Raw genomic sequence first — 17,034 nt, forward strand, 5'->3', positions numbered from 1 at the left:
ACTCAGGCGCCCCTCACTATGTTGTCTTTTAAAACAGCAGAAGGGAAGTACAACCACTTCTGAGGTACATTTTTGTGATAATAATTTTAATAAAGAAGAATAACTCATCTTAATGGCCAGCTTTTAAAATTTCATTTTAAAAGACCACCCAGGTAGGGGCAACCAGGTGGCTCAGTCGGTTAAGAACCCAACTTCAGCTCAGGTAATGATCTTGCGGTTCATGAGTTTGAGCCCCGCATTGGTCTCTGTGCTGACAGTTCAGAGCCTGGAGCCTGTTTTGGATCTGTGTCTCCCTCTCTGCTCCTCCCCAACTCGTGCTCTGTCTGTCTGTCTCTCTCTCAAAAGTAAACAAACATTAAAAGACCACCCAGGTAAAGGTTTGAGAATGCCCTTACTACTCACATCAGGAATGTATTATATCAAATACTAATTTTAAGAGAGTAAGCTTTACCCATTTGTGTTTGTCAAATCCTCTCATCACTCACCCCATCAACTGGCCTCACTTAGTAAGAAATAATCCAAATCAAGATCAATACACAGGAACATTTAATCTGTGGTCGGGTAATAATTCTGGAAAAGACTAACTCCAGGTAGAAGAAATAAGGACTTGCTCCCTGTTCTTACCGTTTCATTTGCTTCCTGTTGCTTTTCATCAAAATCTCTGATCAGTTTTTTCTTCTCTTCTGGAAAAGGTAAACAAGTTTCAAGAGTTCAGTCCTGCCTTCCATATATTTGTAGAGGTCATTCTCTCTGCTTACAATAAACTCCCCAACCCTCTCTCCTGATGGGGTAACAGTACTTAATCACCTCTAAAAAGCATTTAGACATGTACAGAAACTTGTTATCACAACGATGGGGGAGTGAAGGAAGTGGGTATTACGAATGGCATTTAGGGTCCAGGGAACAAAAATATCCATGCTTGGGACACTCCTGAATTATCTGGCCCCAAAGGTCAAGATTATTCTACTATGAAACAATATAGGTCTAAGTTAATTACTGTCAATCTATTTTTCCCAAGAGGGATCAGGCACACCATCAACAAGAATGTTTAACAATACTGATGTTCTAAATTCTTGTTCCCACGTTCACCTCCACTGTGAAACATTTCTCTGTATTAACCCTCATCCACTGCTTTTCTGCAAAACAAATTCAAGACTCACTTATTCTGCTTGCTGGGGAGACTGCATGGTATGGTACATATTTCTCAGCCGTATCCATTGGCGGTGATAATGTAAAATGATGCAAATACCACGGACTCAGTGAGAAAATCATTCCCTTTGCAATTCTCTTTCAATCCTTTGCATTATGTCATTTCAGTGCTAGTATGTCTTTAATACCTAAAAATTACTAATCTCTTTTAACAAAAATAGAATAGGCTTCAGCTTCCAACCAGTAACATTTAACTAAAACAGCATTGTTTTGCCTGGACTGTATTTTTCAGATCATTTAGATAGGTCTCCAAGAGTTTCCACTTAACAGATCTATCATTCCATCACAAAACAGTGCAATATAAGGGCACCTGGGTGGCTCACTCAGTTAAGCATCTGACTTCAGCTCAGGTCATGATCTCACAGTTTGAATCCTGCATTGGGTGAACTTGAGCCCCACTTCGGGTGAGCCCTGCTTCTCTCTCTCTCCCTCTCTCTCTGCCCTTCACTCATTTGCACCCCCTCTCAAAAAAACAAAAAAACAAAACCAGTGCACTACACATTCTTTTCAGGTGTACGTGGAATATTTTCTAGGATGTTATTATTAGGCCACAAAATAAGTCTCAATAAATTTTTAAAAAAGACCAAAATTATATCATGCATCTTTTCCATCCACAATGGTACAAAACCAGAAATCAACCACAGAATAAATTTGGAAAGAACATAAATATATAGAGAGGGTAAATAACATGCTACTGAACAATGAATGGGTCAACCAAGAAATCAAAGAGGATATCAAAAAATACTTGGAGACACCACTAGTGTTGGCAAGGATGTAGAGAAAAAGGAACCCTCATGTACTGTTGGTGGGAATGCAAACTGGTGCAGCCACTGTAGAAAATCATACAGAGTTTCCTCAAAAAGATAAAAATAGAACTCCCCTACAATCCAGTAAATCCACTACTGGGTATTTGCCCAAAGAAAACAGAAGCACTAATTCAAACAGATCTATGCACCTGTATGTTTACTGTAGCATTATTTACACTAGCCAAGAAACATGGAAGCAACCCAAGTGTCCACCCACAGATGAATGGATAAGATGATGTGACACACACACACACACACACACACACACACACACACACAAATGTTACTCAGCCACAAAAAAGAATGAGGGGCGCCTGGGTGGATCAGTTGGTTAAGCGTCCAACCTCAGCTCAGGTCATGATCTTGCGGTTTGTGGGTTCAAGCCCCACACTGGGCTATGTGCTGACAGCTCAGAGCCCGGAGCCTATTTCAGATTCTGTGTCTCCTTCTCTCTCTCTGTCCCTCCCCTTTTCCCGCTCACACGTGCGCTCTCTCTTTTCTCTCTAAAATAAACATTAAAAAAAAAAAAACGAATGAAATCTTGCTTTTGCAATGACATAGATGGATCTAGACGGTATAATGCTAAGTGAAATAAGTCAGTTAGAGAAAGATAAATACCATATGATTTCACTCATATGTGGAATTTAAGAAACAAACAAAACAGAAAAAAAGAAACAAAAACAGATGCTAAATATAGAGAACAACCTGGTGATTTCCAGAGGGGAGGCAGGAGGGGGATTAGGTAAAATAGATGAAGGAGATTATAAGAGTACACATCATGATGAGCACTGAGTAGTGTATACAATTACTGAATCAGTATACTGTGCACCTGAAACTAATATAACACTGTATGTTAATTACACTGGGATTAAAAAAAAATACATGGAAACAAATAAAACTCAATAGCCTAAAACTGTTGGGATGCAGCAAAAGCTGTTCAAAGAGGGAAGTTTACAGCAATACAGACCTATCTCAACAAACAAATTCTCAAAGAAATAACCTAATATTACACCTAAAGGAGCCAGGAAAAGAACAAAGCCCAAAGCCAGTAGAAGAAAGGAAATAATAAAGATTAGCACAGAAATAAATTAAATACAGGCAAATAAAAGCAAAACCCCTAAAACAACAGAGTGCCTTACACCTAAAGGAGCTAGAAAAAGAACAAACAAAACCTAAAGGAAATAATAAAGATTAGAGCAGAAATAAATGATAAAGAAACAAAAACCAAAAGAACTGATCAATGAAACTAGGAGCTCATTCTTTGAAAAAAAATCAATAAAACTGATAAACCTCTAGCCAGACTTATAAGAGAAAAAAAGAGTACTCAAATAAATAAAATCACAAATGAGAGAGGAGATATAACAACACCACAGAAATACAATTATGAGAATATTATGAGAAACTACATGCTGGGGCACCTGGGTAGCTCAGTCGGTTGAGCATCTGACTCTTGATTTTGGCTCAGGTCATGATCACACAGTTGTGGGATCAAGCCCTGCATCAGGCTCACCTCTGAGCGTGGACCCTGCTTGGGATTCTCTCTTTTCTTCTCTCTCTGCCCCTCCCCTGCTCGTATGCACATGTGTGCATGCTCTCTCTCTTTCTCAAAAATAAAAAAAGGGGCGCCTGGGTGGCTCAGTTAGTTAAGCATCCGACTTTGGCTCAGGTCATGATCTCGTGGTTTGTGGGTTCGAGCCCTGCATTGGGCTCTGTGCTGACAGCTCAGAGCCCAGAGCCTGCTTCAGATTCTGTGTCTCCTCTCTCTGCCCCTCCCCACTGGTGCTCCGTCTCTATCAAAAATAAATAAATGTAAAAAAAAATTAAAAAAAAAACTATATGCCAACAAACTGGAAAACCTAGAATAAGTGGATAAAGTCTGAGAAACATAAATTACCAAAACTGAAACAGGAAGACACAGAAAATTTGAACAGACTGATTACCAGAAAAGAAACTGAATCTATAATCAATAAACTCTCAACAAAGTCCAAGATCAGATAGCTTCCCAGGTGAATTCTACCTAACATTTAAAGAACAGTTAATACCTATTCTTCTCAAACTATTCAAAAAAATAGAAAAGGAAGGAAAGCTTCCAAAATCCATTCTATGAGGCCAGCATTAACCTGATATCAAAACCAGATAAAGACACGACAAAAAAAGAGAACTACAGGCCAGTATCTAGATATAACATAGATATTATGTTAACATATTTTAACATAGATATAAAAATACTCAACAAAATACTAGCAACCCCAATCCAACAATACATTAAAAAAGTCATTCACCACAATCAAGAGGGTTTATTCCAGGGATACAAGGATGATTCAATATTTGGAAATGAATCGTGATACATCACATCAATAAGAGAAAGAATAAAAACCATATGATCAACTTGGTAGATGCAGAAAAAGCATTTGACTAAGTACAACATCCATTCATGATAAACACTTTCAACAAAGTAGGTTTAGAGAGAACATACCTCAACATAATAAAGGCCATATGTGAAAAACCCACAGCTAACATCATACTCAATGGTGAAAAATTGAGAGCTTTTCCCCTAAGATTGGGAACAAGACAAAGATGCCCACTCTCACAATTTCTTTTAATGTTTCATTTTTGAGAGTGAAAGAAAGAGTGTGCGTGCATGTGGGAGGGATGGAGAGAAAAAGGGAAAGAAAGAATCCCAAGCAGTCTCCGTGCTGTCAGTGCAGAGCCCAAAGCAGGGCTTGTTCCCAAGAACTGTGAGATCAGGAACTGAACCAAAAACAAGAGTAGGATGCTTAACCACTGAGCCACCCAGGCACCCCTATTTTCTTTTTCTTCTTCTTTTAGAGAGACTGTGCACATGAGCAGAGGAGAGAGGCAGAGGAATAGAGAGAATCTTTTTTTTTTTTTAATGTTTTTATTTATTTTTGAGACACAGAGAGACAGAGCATGAACGGGGGAGGGTCAGAGAGAGAGGGAGACACAGAATCTGAAGCAGACTCCAGGCTCTGAGCCATCAGCCCAGAGCCCGACGCGGGGCTCGAACTCACGGACTGTGAGATCATGACCTGAGCTGAAGTCGGACGCCTAACCGACTGAGCCACCCAGGCGCCCCGAATAGAGAGAATCTTAAACAGGCTACACACTGAGCATGGAGCCTGACACGGGGCTTGGTCCCATAACCCTGGGATCATGACCAGAGCCAAAACCAAGAGTCGGATGCTCAACCGAGCCACCCAGGTGCCCCTCAGATGACATGATTCTATATACAGAAAACCCTAAAGACCCCACCAAAAAACTACCAGAATAAGTGAATTCAGTAAAGTCATAACTTACAAAATTAATATACAGTGGGGCGCCTGGGTGGCTCAGCCAGTTAAACGCCTGACTTCAGCTCAGGTCGTGATCTCGCAGTCCGTGGGTTCGAGCCCCGTTTTGGGCTCTGTGCTGACAGCTCGGAGCCTGGAGCCTGCTTTGGATTCTGTGTCTCCCTCTCTCTCTGCCCCTCCCCTGCTCATGCTCTGTCTCTGTCTCAAAAATAAATAAAAACATTTTTAAAAAATTTCAAAATTAATATACAGAAATCTGTTGCATTTCTATACACTAATGATGAAGTAGCAGAAAGAGAAATTAAGAAAACAATCCCATTCACAATCACACCAAAACTAACAAATCACGTAGAACTAAACTTAACCAATGAGATTAGGACCTGTATTCTGAAACTATAAAACACTAATAAAAACAAATTGAATATGATGCAAATAAATGAAAATATATTCAATGCAATTCCTATCAAAACACCAACAGCATTTCTCATAGAACTTGAACAAATGATATTAAAATCTGTATGGAACCACTAAAGACCCTGAATAGCCAAAGCAATCTTGAAAAAGAACAAAGCTAGCGGTATCACAATCCCAGATTTCAAGACATACTACAAAGCTGTTGTAATCAAATAGTATGATACTGGCACAAAAACAGACACATAGATCAATGGAACAGAACAGAGAACACAGAAATAAACCCACACTTATCTGATCAATTCATCTAAGACAAAGGAGGCAAGAATAAATAATGGGAAAAAGTCTCTTCAACAAATGGTGCTGGACAAACTGGACAGCTATATGTAAAAGAATGACACTGACCATTTCCTTACACCATACACAAAAATAATGGATTAAAGACCTAAATGTGAAACTTGGAACTGTAAAACTCCTAGAAGAAAACATAAGCAGTAATTTCTTTTACATCAGCCACATAAATACTTTTCTAGATATGCTTCTTCAGGCAAGGGAAACAAACACAAAATGAAATTACTGGGACTACACCAAAATAAAAAGCTTTGCACAGCGAAGTAAACCATCAACAAAACAAAAAGGCAACCTATTGAATGGGAAAAGATGTTTGGATATAGTATATCCAATAGGGGATAATATCCAAACTAAACACAAGAAAACCCAAATAATCCAATTAAAAATGGGCAGAGGACCTGAACAATCATTTTTCCAAAGAAGACATACAAATGCCCAACAGACACATGAAAAGATTGTCAACATCACTGACCAGCAGGGAAATGCAAATCAAAACCACAATGAGAGATCACCTTACACTGTCAGAATGGCTAAAATAAAAAACACAAGAAATAACATGTGTTGGTGAGGATGTGGAGTAAAAAGAACACTCATGAACTGTTGTTGGGAATGTAAACTGGTGCAGCTACACCAAGGAAAACACTATGGAGGTTCCTCAAAAAATTAAAAATAGAATCACCATATGATATGATCCAGTAATTCCACTATGGGGTATTTACCCAAAGGAAACAAAAACACTAATTTGAAAAGATATATGCACCTCTATGTTTACTGCAGCATTATTTAAGAAAACTAAGATATGGAAGCAACCCAAGTGTCCATCCACAGATAAATGCATTAAGAAGATGTGGAGGGTGTGTGTGGGTGTGCGCATGCGTGTGTGTGTGGTGTGTATAAAATGGAATATTATTGGGGCCCTGGGTGGCTCAGGCGATTGAGCGTCTGACTTGGGCTCAGGTCATGATCTCACGGCTCATGAGTTCGAGACCCACGTCAGGCTCTGTGCTGACAGCTCGGAGCCTGGAGCCTGCTTCAGATTCTGTGTCTCCCTCTCTCTCTGCCCCTCCCCTGCTCATGCTCTGTCCCTCTCTCTCTCTCAAAAATAAATATTCAAAAAAAATTTTTTAAATAAAAAAATAAAATGGAATATTATTATTCGTCCATTAAAAAAATGAGATCTTACCATTTGCAACAAGATGGATAGATCTAGAGGGTATAATGCTAAGTGAAATAAGTCAGAAAACAAAAGACAAATACCACACAATTTCACTCATTTTTTGCAATTTAAGAAACAAAACAAATGAACAAAATTAAAAAGAAACAAAAAAAGATTCTTTTTTTCTAAACGTTTATTTAGTTTGGGAGAGAGTATGTATGCGTGCACACAAGGCAGAGAGGGCAGAGGGCTCTCTGCCTCTCTGTGCTATCAGTGCAGAGCCTGATGTGGGGCTTGATCCCACCAACTGTAAGTTCATGACCTGAGCTGAAATCAAGAGTCAGACACTTAACCAACTGAGCCAGTCAGGTGCCCTGAAAAAAAACAGATTCTTAAATACAGAGAACAAACTGATGGCTGCCAGAGGGGAAGTGGATGTGAGGATGGGTGAAATACATAAAGGGGATTAAGAAGTACACTTCTCTTGATGAGCACTAAATAATGTATTAAACTGTTGAATCGTTATATTGTACACTTGAAACTAATATAACACCATATGTTAATTATACCTAAAAAAAGTCAATATAAAAATAAATTTTAAAAAATTAAGGTAAGTATTAATAGCTGGAGAATTGAAATTTACGTAAAATAAACAATCAAATACTTCAAACTAAAAAAAAAAGATTTTCGAGGCACCTGGGTGGCTCAGTCAATTTAGTATCCAACTTCGGCTCAGGTCGTGATCTCACGGCTCCTGAATTCAAGCCCCATGTTGGGCTCTGTGCTGACAGCTCAGAGAGTGGAGCCTGGATTTTGTGTGTGTGTGTGTCTCTCTCTCTCTCTCTCTCTGTCCCTCCCCCATTCATGCTCTCTCTCTCTCAAAAACAAGTAAACATTAAATAAATAAATAAATAGATAGATAGATAGATAGATTATTTAAATGGTAATATAAAATTTCCTTTTAAAATAACTTTATGTATTAAATATATGTTATAAGAAATAAGTTGATATAAAAATGATTAAGTAACAGTAAAAATGGTACTTGGACCGGCATAATATCACCTGGTAAAACATTTGTGAAAGAGGGAACCACTGGTAAGAAAAGGAGTTAGATTCTGGTCCTTTCCTTGGAGTTGACTCAACATCTAATATGGGTAATAATTCTTCATCTCTTTGGGACCAGACCTCCTTCCTTAGCTATAAAACAAGTAGGTAGCTTATCTCTTCATATGTAACAAGCAAAAATTATCCCTACTTATGAGCAGCTTGATTTCTGAAAATGTGTCCAAATGAATGTTCTCCCTGAAAATCTACACATAATCTACCTATTCCACAAAGTTACCACTGCTTACATTGTTTTTTTTGAGCTCATCTTTTGAAATTATCTTCACAATCCGGGGATACAGTCTTTTTTTTTTCAATTTTGGTAAAATTTACATAAAAGTTATCATTTTGACCTTTTTTTAAAAAAATTTTTTTAGCTTAATATTTATTTTGAGAGAGACAGCATGTGCACACGAGCCAGGGAGGGGCAGACAGACAGCAGGAGAGGGAGAATCCCAAGCAGGCTTTGCACTGTCAGCAAACTGTGAGATCATGACTTGAGCCAAAATCAAGAGTTGGACACTTAACCAACTGAACCACCCAGTCACCCCTTGACCTTTTATAAGTATACAGCTAAGGGGCAGTAAGGACATTCACATTGTTGTGCAATCATCTCCACTACCCCATCTCCAGAACCTTTCCACTACCCCAAACTGAAACTCATACCCAATGAACACTAATTCTCCACCTCCTATCCCCCTAGACTCTGGTAACCACCATTTTACTTCTGTATCTGTGAGTTTGACTAGGCTAGGTATCTGCTACAAAAGGAATCATAAAATATTTGTCCTTTTGTGCCCAGCTTATTTCACTTACCATAAGGTCCTCAAAGTTCATTCATGTTGCAGCATGTGTATGGGGACAAGGTCTTTTAAAGTTATATTATTTTTCATTCACTGTGACTCCTAAATACAAACCAGCACTTCATCGACTGAAGGAAGGACAATTTTTTCCAATGCCAAAGAAAACAGCTGAGTTGGGCTTATGGAGGGATGGCATGTGGGTATTCAATATGCTACCCTCAGATTTTCTGGCGTAATTTTCTTTACTCTGGTTTTCATCCTAAGCCTTCACATTCGAACCCAATCCCATGTAAAATATAATGCCACAGTAATGCCTTATATGGATTTACATTTTGTTAATCACAATAGCATCTAGCATGTCAGTCGTCTGCTGCTTTTTAAGTGATCATAAACCATTCTGGATGTGTACATTCTATATTCTCAGTTGGAAATCCAGTTCCTCCAGAACAGGGGAATTTACTTTTTCTTTTTAAGCCCCATAGCTTCTAAAACTGTAAACCTAGTAGTGTGCTCCTTAGATGTTACTACTACCTACAAGAGTAAATGACAATGCACCTTTTACTATGCCTCCTTTACGTTGACATTCCCTTAATATATACAAGATACTCCAGGTGAACCATTTCTGACTCTACACCGCTCACAAATGATGCTTTGTTGCTGTTTTAAATAGTAAGAAGTTCAGCCATGGCAAATGGTCTGCACCTTGACGATCCACGATGTAACTGAAGTAAGCACAAAAGCAGCTGTCACTATCCCTGAATAGGCTATGTTTTCAGCCACTGGCAGTGAAATATTATCTGCAGTCAAGAATGGCTACTTCCATGGAGAAATATCATATTACTTTGTAATAAGCTGTTGCTTAGTGTCACCACTCCTCTGAATAGGCACATCTCCAAACTTGAGCACACTCACTTCTGATCCAAGGCACACAGTATGAAGAAATATTCCACATATAAGTGCATTCCCCCTTCCTAGCTCTGATTTTTCTACAACTGTTAGTCATAAAGTTTCCTCCTTTATTAAAGATATGAAAATCTGCATCTTTAAAAAAATTTTTTAATGTTTATTTATTTTTGAGAGAGCGAGCGAGACAGAGCATGAGGGCGGAGAGACAGAGACACTGAATCTGAAGCAGACCTCAGGCTCTGAGCTGAAGTCAGCACAGAGCCAGATGCAGGGCTTGAACCAGTGAACCATGAGATCATGACCTGAGCTGAAGTCAGACGCTTAACCAACTGAGCCACCCAGGCCCCCTGAAAATCTGCATTTTTAAGAGGCAAACTCTAGAATGATTCAAAGAAAATGGTTACATAAATAAGAGTAGGAGGCAAAGAGGTAGCTCACAGAATACTGATCCTTTCACTAACTTCTTTCTCTTCATGATTCTGTTATGCTCAGTCTTTTTGGAATTGGGATACTCCCACTCTTTACCTAAAATCATGACATACTTTCTCCTAGGAGTTCTCTACAGCTTATATACTTTTAAAAGAAATACGCTCTTTTTGAAAACAATTTTAAGACTTTCACATTGTAAGATCCTTTATGGAATCCTAAGGTTAAAAAAAAAAAAAAGCCTTTGAAATTCTCCCTTCTGATGATGAAGCCAAGGAGGGAGATATTTAAAGGTTCAAAAGAGGCTGAACCCAACTGAGAGGTATCAGTAGGTGCTTCTGTATGCTTTAGTCTCAGAATTGTGAAACCAATGAATGTTAGAGTGTAAATGGATCTCAGAGATCATCTAGTCTAACCTTCTCATTTTACAGTTGAGGAAACTAGAGCCTGCAGAAACTGCCTTCCCCAAGGTCATAAGAGGAGCAAATGTGTGGTAACACTAGTTCTAGAATGCAAGTCTCCTGACTCCCAATCCAAGGCTTTTGTACATTATAGCACTGAGGGGCATTTTTATGCTCCCTGGGTATAGACTTCAGCAACAGGTAAAACTTGTTGAGACTTAATTTTTTAGGGAATTAGAGCTAACACTACAATTAACTACAAAATTGCAGGACTGCATACTAGGTAAAATGGGCACCAAAACCAAGAGTGAGCCATTCCAAACACTATCCCCCACCCCACATGCCTTCCCAAACTAGTCACATGTAAGTGACTGGTAAACTGGGTGGATGACACACCACAAAAGAGCCAGCTCTGAAAGACTAAAGAAAGTGTACCTCAATGTTCAACTAAGGCGACAGCCTGTCTTCCTTATAGGTGGTTTGATTTACCAACCCAAGAAAGACTACCTTGACCCATTAAAGCTGTGGAAATAACTTGTTTCACCAGGATCAGGTGGCGAATTTGCTTTTGGTGCCCCACCGTGGCATTTCTAGGAACTACACCCTCTGTTTGTAGCCTATGATAGTTTATCTGATCTCACACCATATAGGAGGTAAAAGTACAGGCATGCCTTGGAGATATTGCAGGTTTGGTTCCAGACCACCACAATGAAGAATGCAATAAAGCAAGTCAAATGAATTTTTGGTTTCTCTGTGCATACAAAAGTTATGCTCACATTATACTGTAGTCTATTAAAGTGTATGATAGCATTATGTCTAAAAAGTGTACACAATTTAAAAATACTTTACTGAAAGTAAATGTTTTACTGTGAAAAATGCTAACTATCATCTGAAGTTGAGTGAGTCATAATCTTTTTGCTGGTAGAGGGTCTCGTCTTGATGTTGATAGCTGCTGACTGATCAGGGTGGTGGTTGCTGAAGGTTACGGTGGCTGTGGCAATTTCTTAACATAACACAACAATGAAGTTTGCTGCATTGATGGAATTTTCCTTTCATGAACAATTTCTCTGTAGCATGAAAACTGTTTGATAGCATTTTATTCAGAATTTATTTAAAAACTGAAGTCAATTCTCTCAAATCCTGAACTGCTTTATCAACTAAGTTCATGTAATATTCTAAATCCTTTGTTGTCATTTCAACAATCTTCACAGCATCCTCACCAGCAGTAGCTTCCATCTCAAGAAACCACTTTCTTTGTTCATCCATAAGAAGCAACTCCTCATCAGTTAAAGTTTTTATCCTGAGATTACAACAATTCAGTCACATCTTCAGGCTCCACTTTTAATTCTAGTTCTCTTGCTATTTCTACTACATCTGCAGTGATTTCCTCCACTGAAGTCTTGAAGCCCTCAAAGTCATCCATGAGGGCTGGAATCAATTTCTTCAAAACTCCCATGAAAGTCATTATTTTGACCTCTTCCTTGAATTATCAATGCTTTTAATGGCATCCAGAATGGTGAAACCTTTCCAGAAGGTTTTCAATTTACTATACCCAGAACTGTCAGAGGAATCATTACCTTTGGCAGCTAGAGCCTTATGGAATGTATTTCTTTTCTTTCTTTTTTTCTTTTTTTTTTTTTTTTGGAATGTATTTCTTAAATAATAAGACTTAAAAGTCAAAATTACTCCTTGATCCATGGACTGCAGAATAGATGTTGTGTTAGCAGACATGAAACTTATTGTACATCTCCATGAGAGAGCACCTGGCTGACCACATACACCATCAATGAGCAGTAGTATTTTGAGAGGATTCCTTTTTTTGGAGCAGTAGGTCTCAACAGTGGGCTTAAAATATTCAATAAACCATGCTGTAAACAGATGTACTGTTACCTAGGCTTTGTTGGTCCATTTATAGAGCATAAGCAGAGTAGATTTAGCATAATTCTTAAGGGCCCCAGGATTATTGGAATGGTCTAGGAGCACTGGCTTCAACGCAAAGTCACAAGCTGCATTAGCTGCTAATAAGAGAGTCAGCCTGTGCTTTGAGGCTTTGAAGCCAGGCATTGACTTCTCTCTAGTTAAGAAAATCCTAGATGGCTGTTTCGTCTACATCAAAAATCTGTTGTTTAGTGCAGTCTCCTTCGTTACTTATCTTTGCTACATCTTCTGGATAACCTGCTGCAGCTTCTCCATCAGCACTTGGGGATTCCTTCACCTTGCACTTTTATGTTAGGGAGATGGCTTCTTTCCTTAAACCTCATGAACCAACCTCTGCTAGCTTCAAACTTTTCTTCTGAAGCAGCTTCCTCATCTCTCCCAGCTTTGAATTGAAGAGTTAGGGCCTTACTCTGGATTAGGCTTTGGCTTAAGATAACATTGTGGCTAGTTTATGGGGCGCCTGGGTGGCTCAGTCAGTTGAGCATCCAACTTTGGCTCAGGTCACGATCTCACGGCTTGTGGGTTCAAGCCCCGCATCGGGCTTGTGCTGACAGCTCGGAGACTGGATCCTGGATCCTGCTTTGGATTCTGTGTCTCCCTCTCTCTCTGCCCCTAACCCACTCGCATTCTGTCTCCATGTCTCTCAAAAATAAATAAACATTAAAATAAATAAATAAATAAATAAACAAACATACATACATTGTGGCTAGTTTAATCTTCTATCCAGGCCACTAAAACCTTCTCCGTATCAACAATAAGGCTGTTTTGCTTGTTTATCATTCTTATGTTCACTGGAACAGCACATTTAACTTCCTTCAAAACCTTTTCCATTACATTCACGATTTGGCTAACTCTTTGGTCAAGAGGCCTAGGTTTTGTCCTATCTCAGCTTTTGACATACCTTTCTCGCTAAGCTTAATCATTTGAAGCTTCTGATTTAAAGTGAGAGACATGCAACTCTTTCTTTCACTTGAATACTAAAAGGCGATTATAGGGTTATTAACTGGCCTAATTTCAGTCTGAAGTTTCATGAGAATGTGACAGACATTAAGTTGAGCAAATGTTGTTAGGAAATGGTGTTAATAAATTTGTTCAACACAAATTGTGGGATGCCACAAATCTTCAATTTGTAAAAAATGCGGTATTTGAAAAGCACAATAAAGTGAAGTGCAATAAAGCGCAATAAAACAAGATATGCCTGTGTTAGATCCCTCTAAGCCTGTTTCCTTATCTGAAAATAAGAAATATAACAGTACCGACCTCATAAGGTTGTCTGAAAGGGTCAAAAGAGATAATACACATAATAAGCACTTAGCAAATGCTCGGCATATTGAGAGTTTCATAAATAGCAACTACCATTTTTTGAAGTTTATTTTGAGAGAAAGAGCATGTGCATGTGCGCATGGGAAGGACAGAGAAAGAGGCAGGGAGAGGGGGAGAGGGAGAGGGAGAGGGAGAGGGAGAGGGAGAGGGAGAGAGGGAGAGGGAGAGGGAGAGGGAGAGGGAGAGGGAGAGGGAGAGGGAGAGGGAGAGGGAGAGGGAGAGGGAGAGAGAGGGAGGGAGGGAGGGAGAGAGAGACAATCCCAAGCAGGCTCTGCACTGTCAGCACAGAGCCCTATGTGGGGCTTGAACTCATGAACTATGAAATCATGACCCAAACCAAAATCAAGAGTCAGATGCTTTATGGACTGAGTCACCCAGGTGCTCCACTACCATTGTTTTTAAAATTAAATCCTTGGGGCGCCTGGGTGGCACAGTCGGTTAAGCGTCCGACTTCAGCCAGGTCACGATCTCGCAGTCTGTGAGTTCGAGCCCCGCGTCAGGCTCTGGGCTGATGGCTCAGAGCCTGGAGCCTGTTTCCGATTCTGTGTCTCCCTCTCTCTCTGCCCCTCCCCCGTTCATGCTCTATCTCTCTCTGTCCCAAAAATAAATAAATGTTGAAAAAAAAATTAAAAAAAAAATAAAATTAAATCCTTAGGTAGAAAGAACTAAGAGTAAAAACAAAATTCACCAAAGAATATGAAGAGTGTTAGAAAAATTAAAATTCTGCAGTCAATAAGTTAATTGTTTACCAACCAGTTGCATATGATTCTATAGTCTCTTTATAGTGACTATTTTTGCTGGTTTCCAGAATAATGAGGTCTCAAAGACACACGCTGAAATTTGAGTGAGTTAAAATGGAAACTTTTCAATAATTCTATAACACTCATTAATGCACTTGGAGCTGCCTTCAGGTCCTACAAAACCCAAACTAGAACATGACTACAGGAGTATTATCTAATAATAATTTACAGCATTCTGAGGTATTTGGAGAGACCTCTTCAGATGCTACAAACTAAGACTAGACATTATGGCATACTTAATATTATTAAGTAATTATATATTAAGTAATATGCATTAAAAATTATGTATATACTTAATACTATATAAAATCGATTAATAATTATCACATACGCTAACAGATTATCACTGCCATACAATCTTCCTAAAAAGGGACATATTTTGTCTGTTATCCCATCCTTTGTTTTGATAGGTATAGATATCCATTTTACAAATGATGAAAATGTGGAAAATGTGGTAGAATAAAAATAAAGTTATACCCAGTTTTAATAGGCAACCATATATTATTGTAAGTTTCTCCACAATTCACAGTACTTCTACAATCACTCAACAAATAGTTGTGGAGCACCTAGTATATACAAGGCACTGTTCTAGGTGCTCAGGATACATAATAAACAAAACAGACAAAATATAGAGCTTATAATAGAAGAAGGAACACCTCCAAACTTTTATGAGGCCAGCATTACAATGATACCAAAACCAGACAAAGGCACCACAAGAAAGAAAATTAAGAATATCTCTGGGTGCCTGGGTGGCTCAGTCGTTAAGCATCTGATTTTGACTCAGGTTATGAGTTCGAGTCCCACATCGGGTGAGCTTCAGCCCCACTTCAGGTGAGCTCGTGCCCCACTTTGGGTGAGCACAAGCCCCACTTCAGGTAAGTCCTGCTTCTCTCTCTTTCCTTCCCTCTCTCTCCCTCTCTCTTTGTCCCTCAAGGGATTCTCTCTCTCTCTCTGCCCCTCACTCACTTGTGCCCTCTCTCAAAACAAACAAAAAAACAATATCCCTGATGAACATAGATGCAAAAATCCTCAACAAAGTTATTAGCAAACTGAATTCAATGACACGTTAAAGGATCATACACCTTGATCAAGTGGGATTTACTCCAGGGATGCAAGAATGTATCTACAAATCAACATGATATACCACATTAACAAAATGAAGGGCAAAAATCATATGATCAGCTCAAGAGATGCAGAAAAAGTATCTGACAAAATTCAACATCCATTTATGATATAAAATCTCAACAAACTGGATATATCTAGAGAGAACATACTTCAACAAAGTAAAGGTCATATGTGACAAGCCCACAGCTAACATTATACTCACTGGTGGAAAGCTCAAATCTTTTCCTCTAAGATCACGAATAAGGATGCCTACTCTCACCATTTTTATACAACACAGTATTGGAAGCCAGAGCAATTAGGCATGAAAAAGAAATGAAAGGCATTCAAAATTGGAAAGGAAGAAGTAAATTCTGTCACTATTCGCAGATGGCATATTATACACAGAAAACCCTACAGACTCCACTGAAAAAACTGTTAGATTTAATAAATAAATTCAGTAAGTTGCAGTATACAAAATCAATATACAAAAACCGACTGCATTTCTATATACTAACAATGAACTATCAGGAGAAATTAAGAAAGTAATGCCATTTACAATTGCAACAAAAAGAATAAAACACTAAGCCTAACCAAGGAGGTTAAAGATATGTACACTAAAAACACAAAACACTGATGAAAGAAACTGAAGACACAAATAAATGAAAAGATATTCCATGCACATGGATTGGAAAAATTAGTACTGTTAAAAGGTCCATAATACCCAAAGCAATCTACAGACTCTGCAATCCTTATCAAAATTCCAATGGTAATTTTCACAGAAATAAAACAATCAATCCAAAAATTTGTATGGAACCCAAAAAGACCCCAATTAGAACAAAGTTGGAAGTATCATGCCTCCTGATATTACAAAGCTACAGTACTAGCATAAAAAAAAAATGCAAAAATCAGTGGAACAGAATAGAAAGCCCAGAAATAAATATACACATACATGATCAATTAACTTACAATAAGAGTCAAGAATATA

General features: G+C 38.6%; 1 protein-coding gene across 1 annotated transcript in view; it reads right to left on the bottom strand.

The window, feature by feature from the left end:
* VTI1B (vesicle transport through interaction with t-SNAREs 1B) overlaps positions 1-17,034 on the bottom strand; it is a 31,575-nt gene that overhangs the window by 8,360 nt on the left and 6,181 nt on the right. The window contains exon 2 of the mRNA XM_015068428.3: positions 625-683. Coding sequence (XP_014923914.1) covers positions 625-683 — 59 coding nt within the window. The remainder of the gene's footprint in view (positions 1-624; positions 684-17,034) is intronic.

The sequence above is a fragment of the Acinonyx jubatus genome, chromosome B3 (genome assembly GCF_027475565.1).
Source record: "Acinonyx jubatus isolate Ajub_Pintada_27869175 chromosome B3, VMU_Ajub_asm_v1.0, whole genome shotgun sequence".
NCBI lineage: Eukaryota > Metazoa > Chordata > Mammalia > Carnivora > Felidae > Acinonyx > Acinonyx jubatus.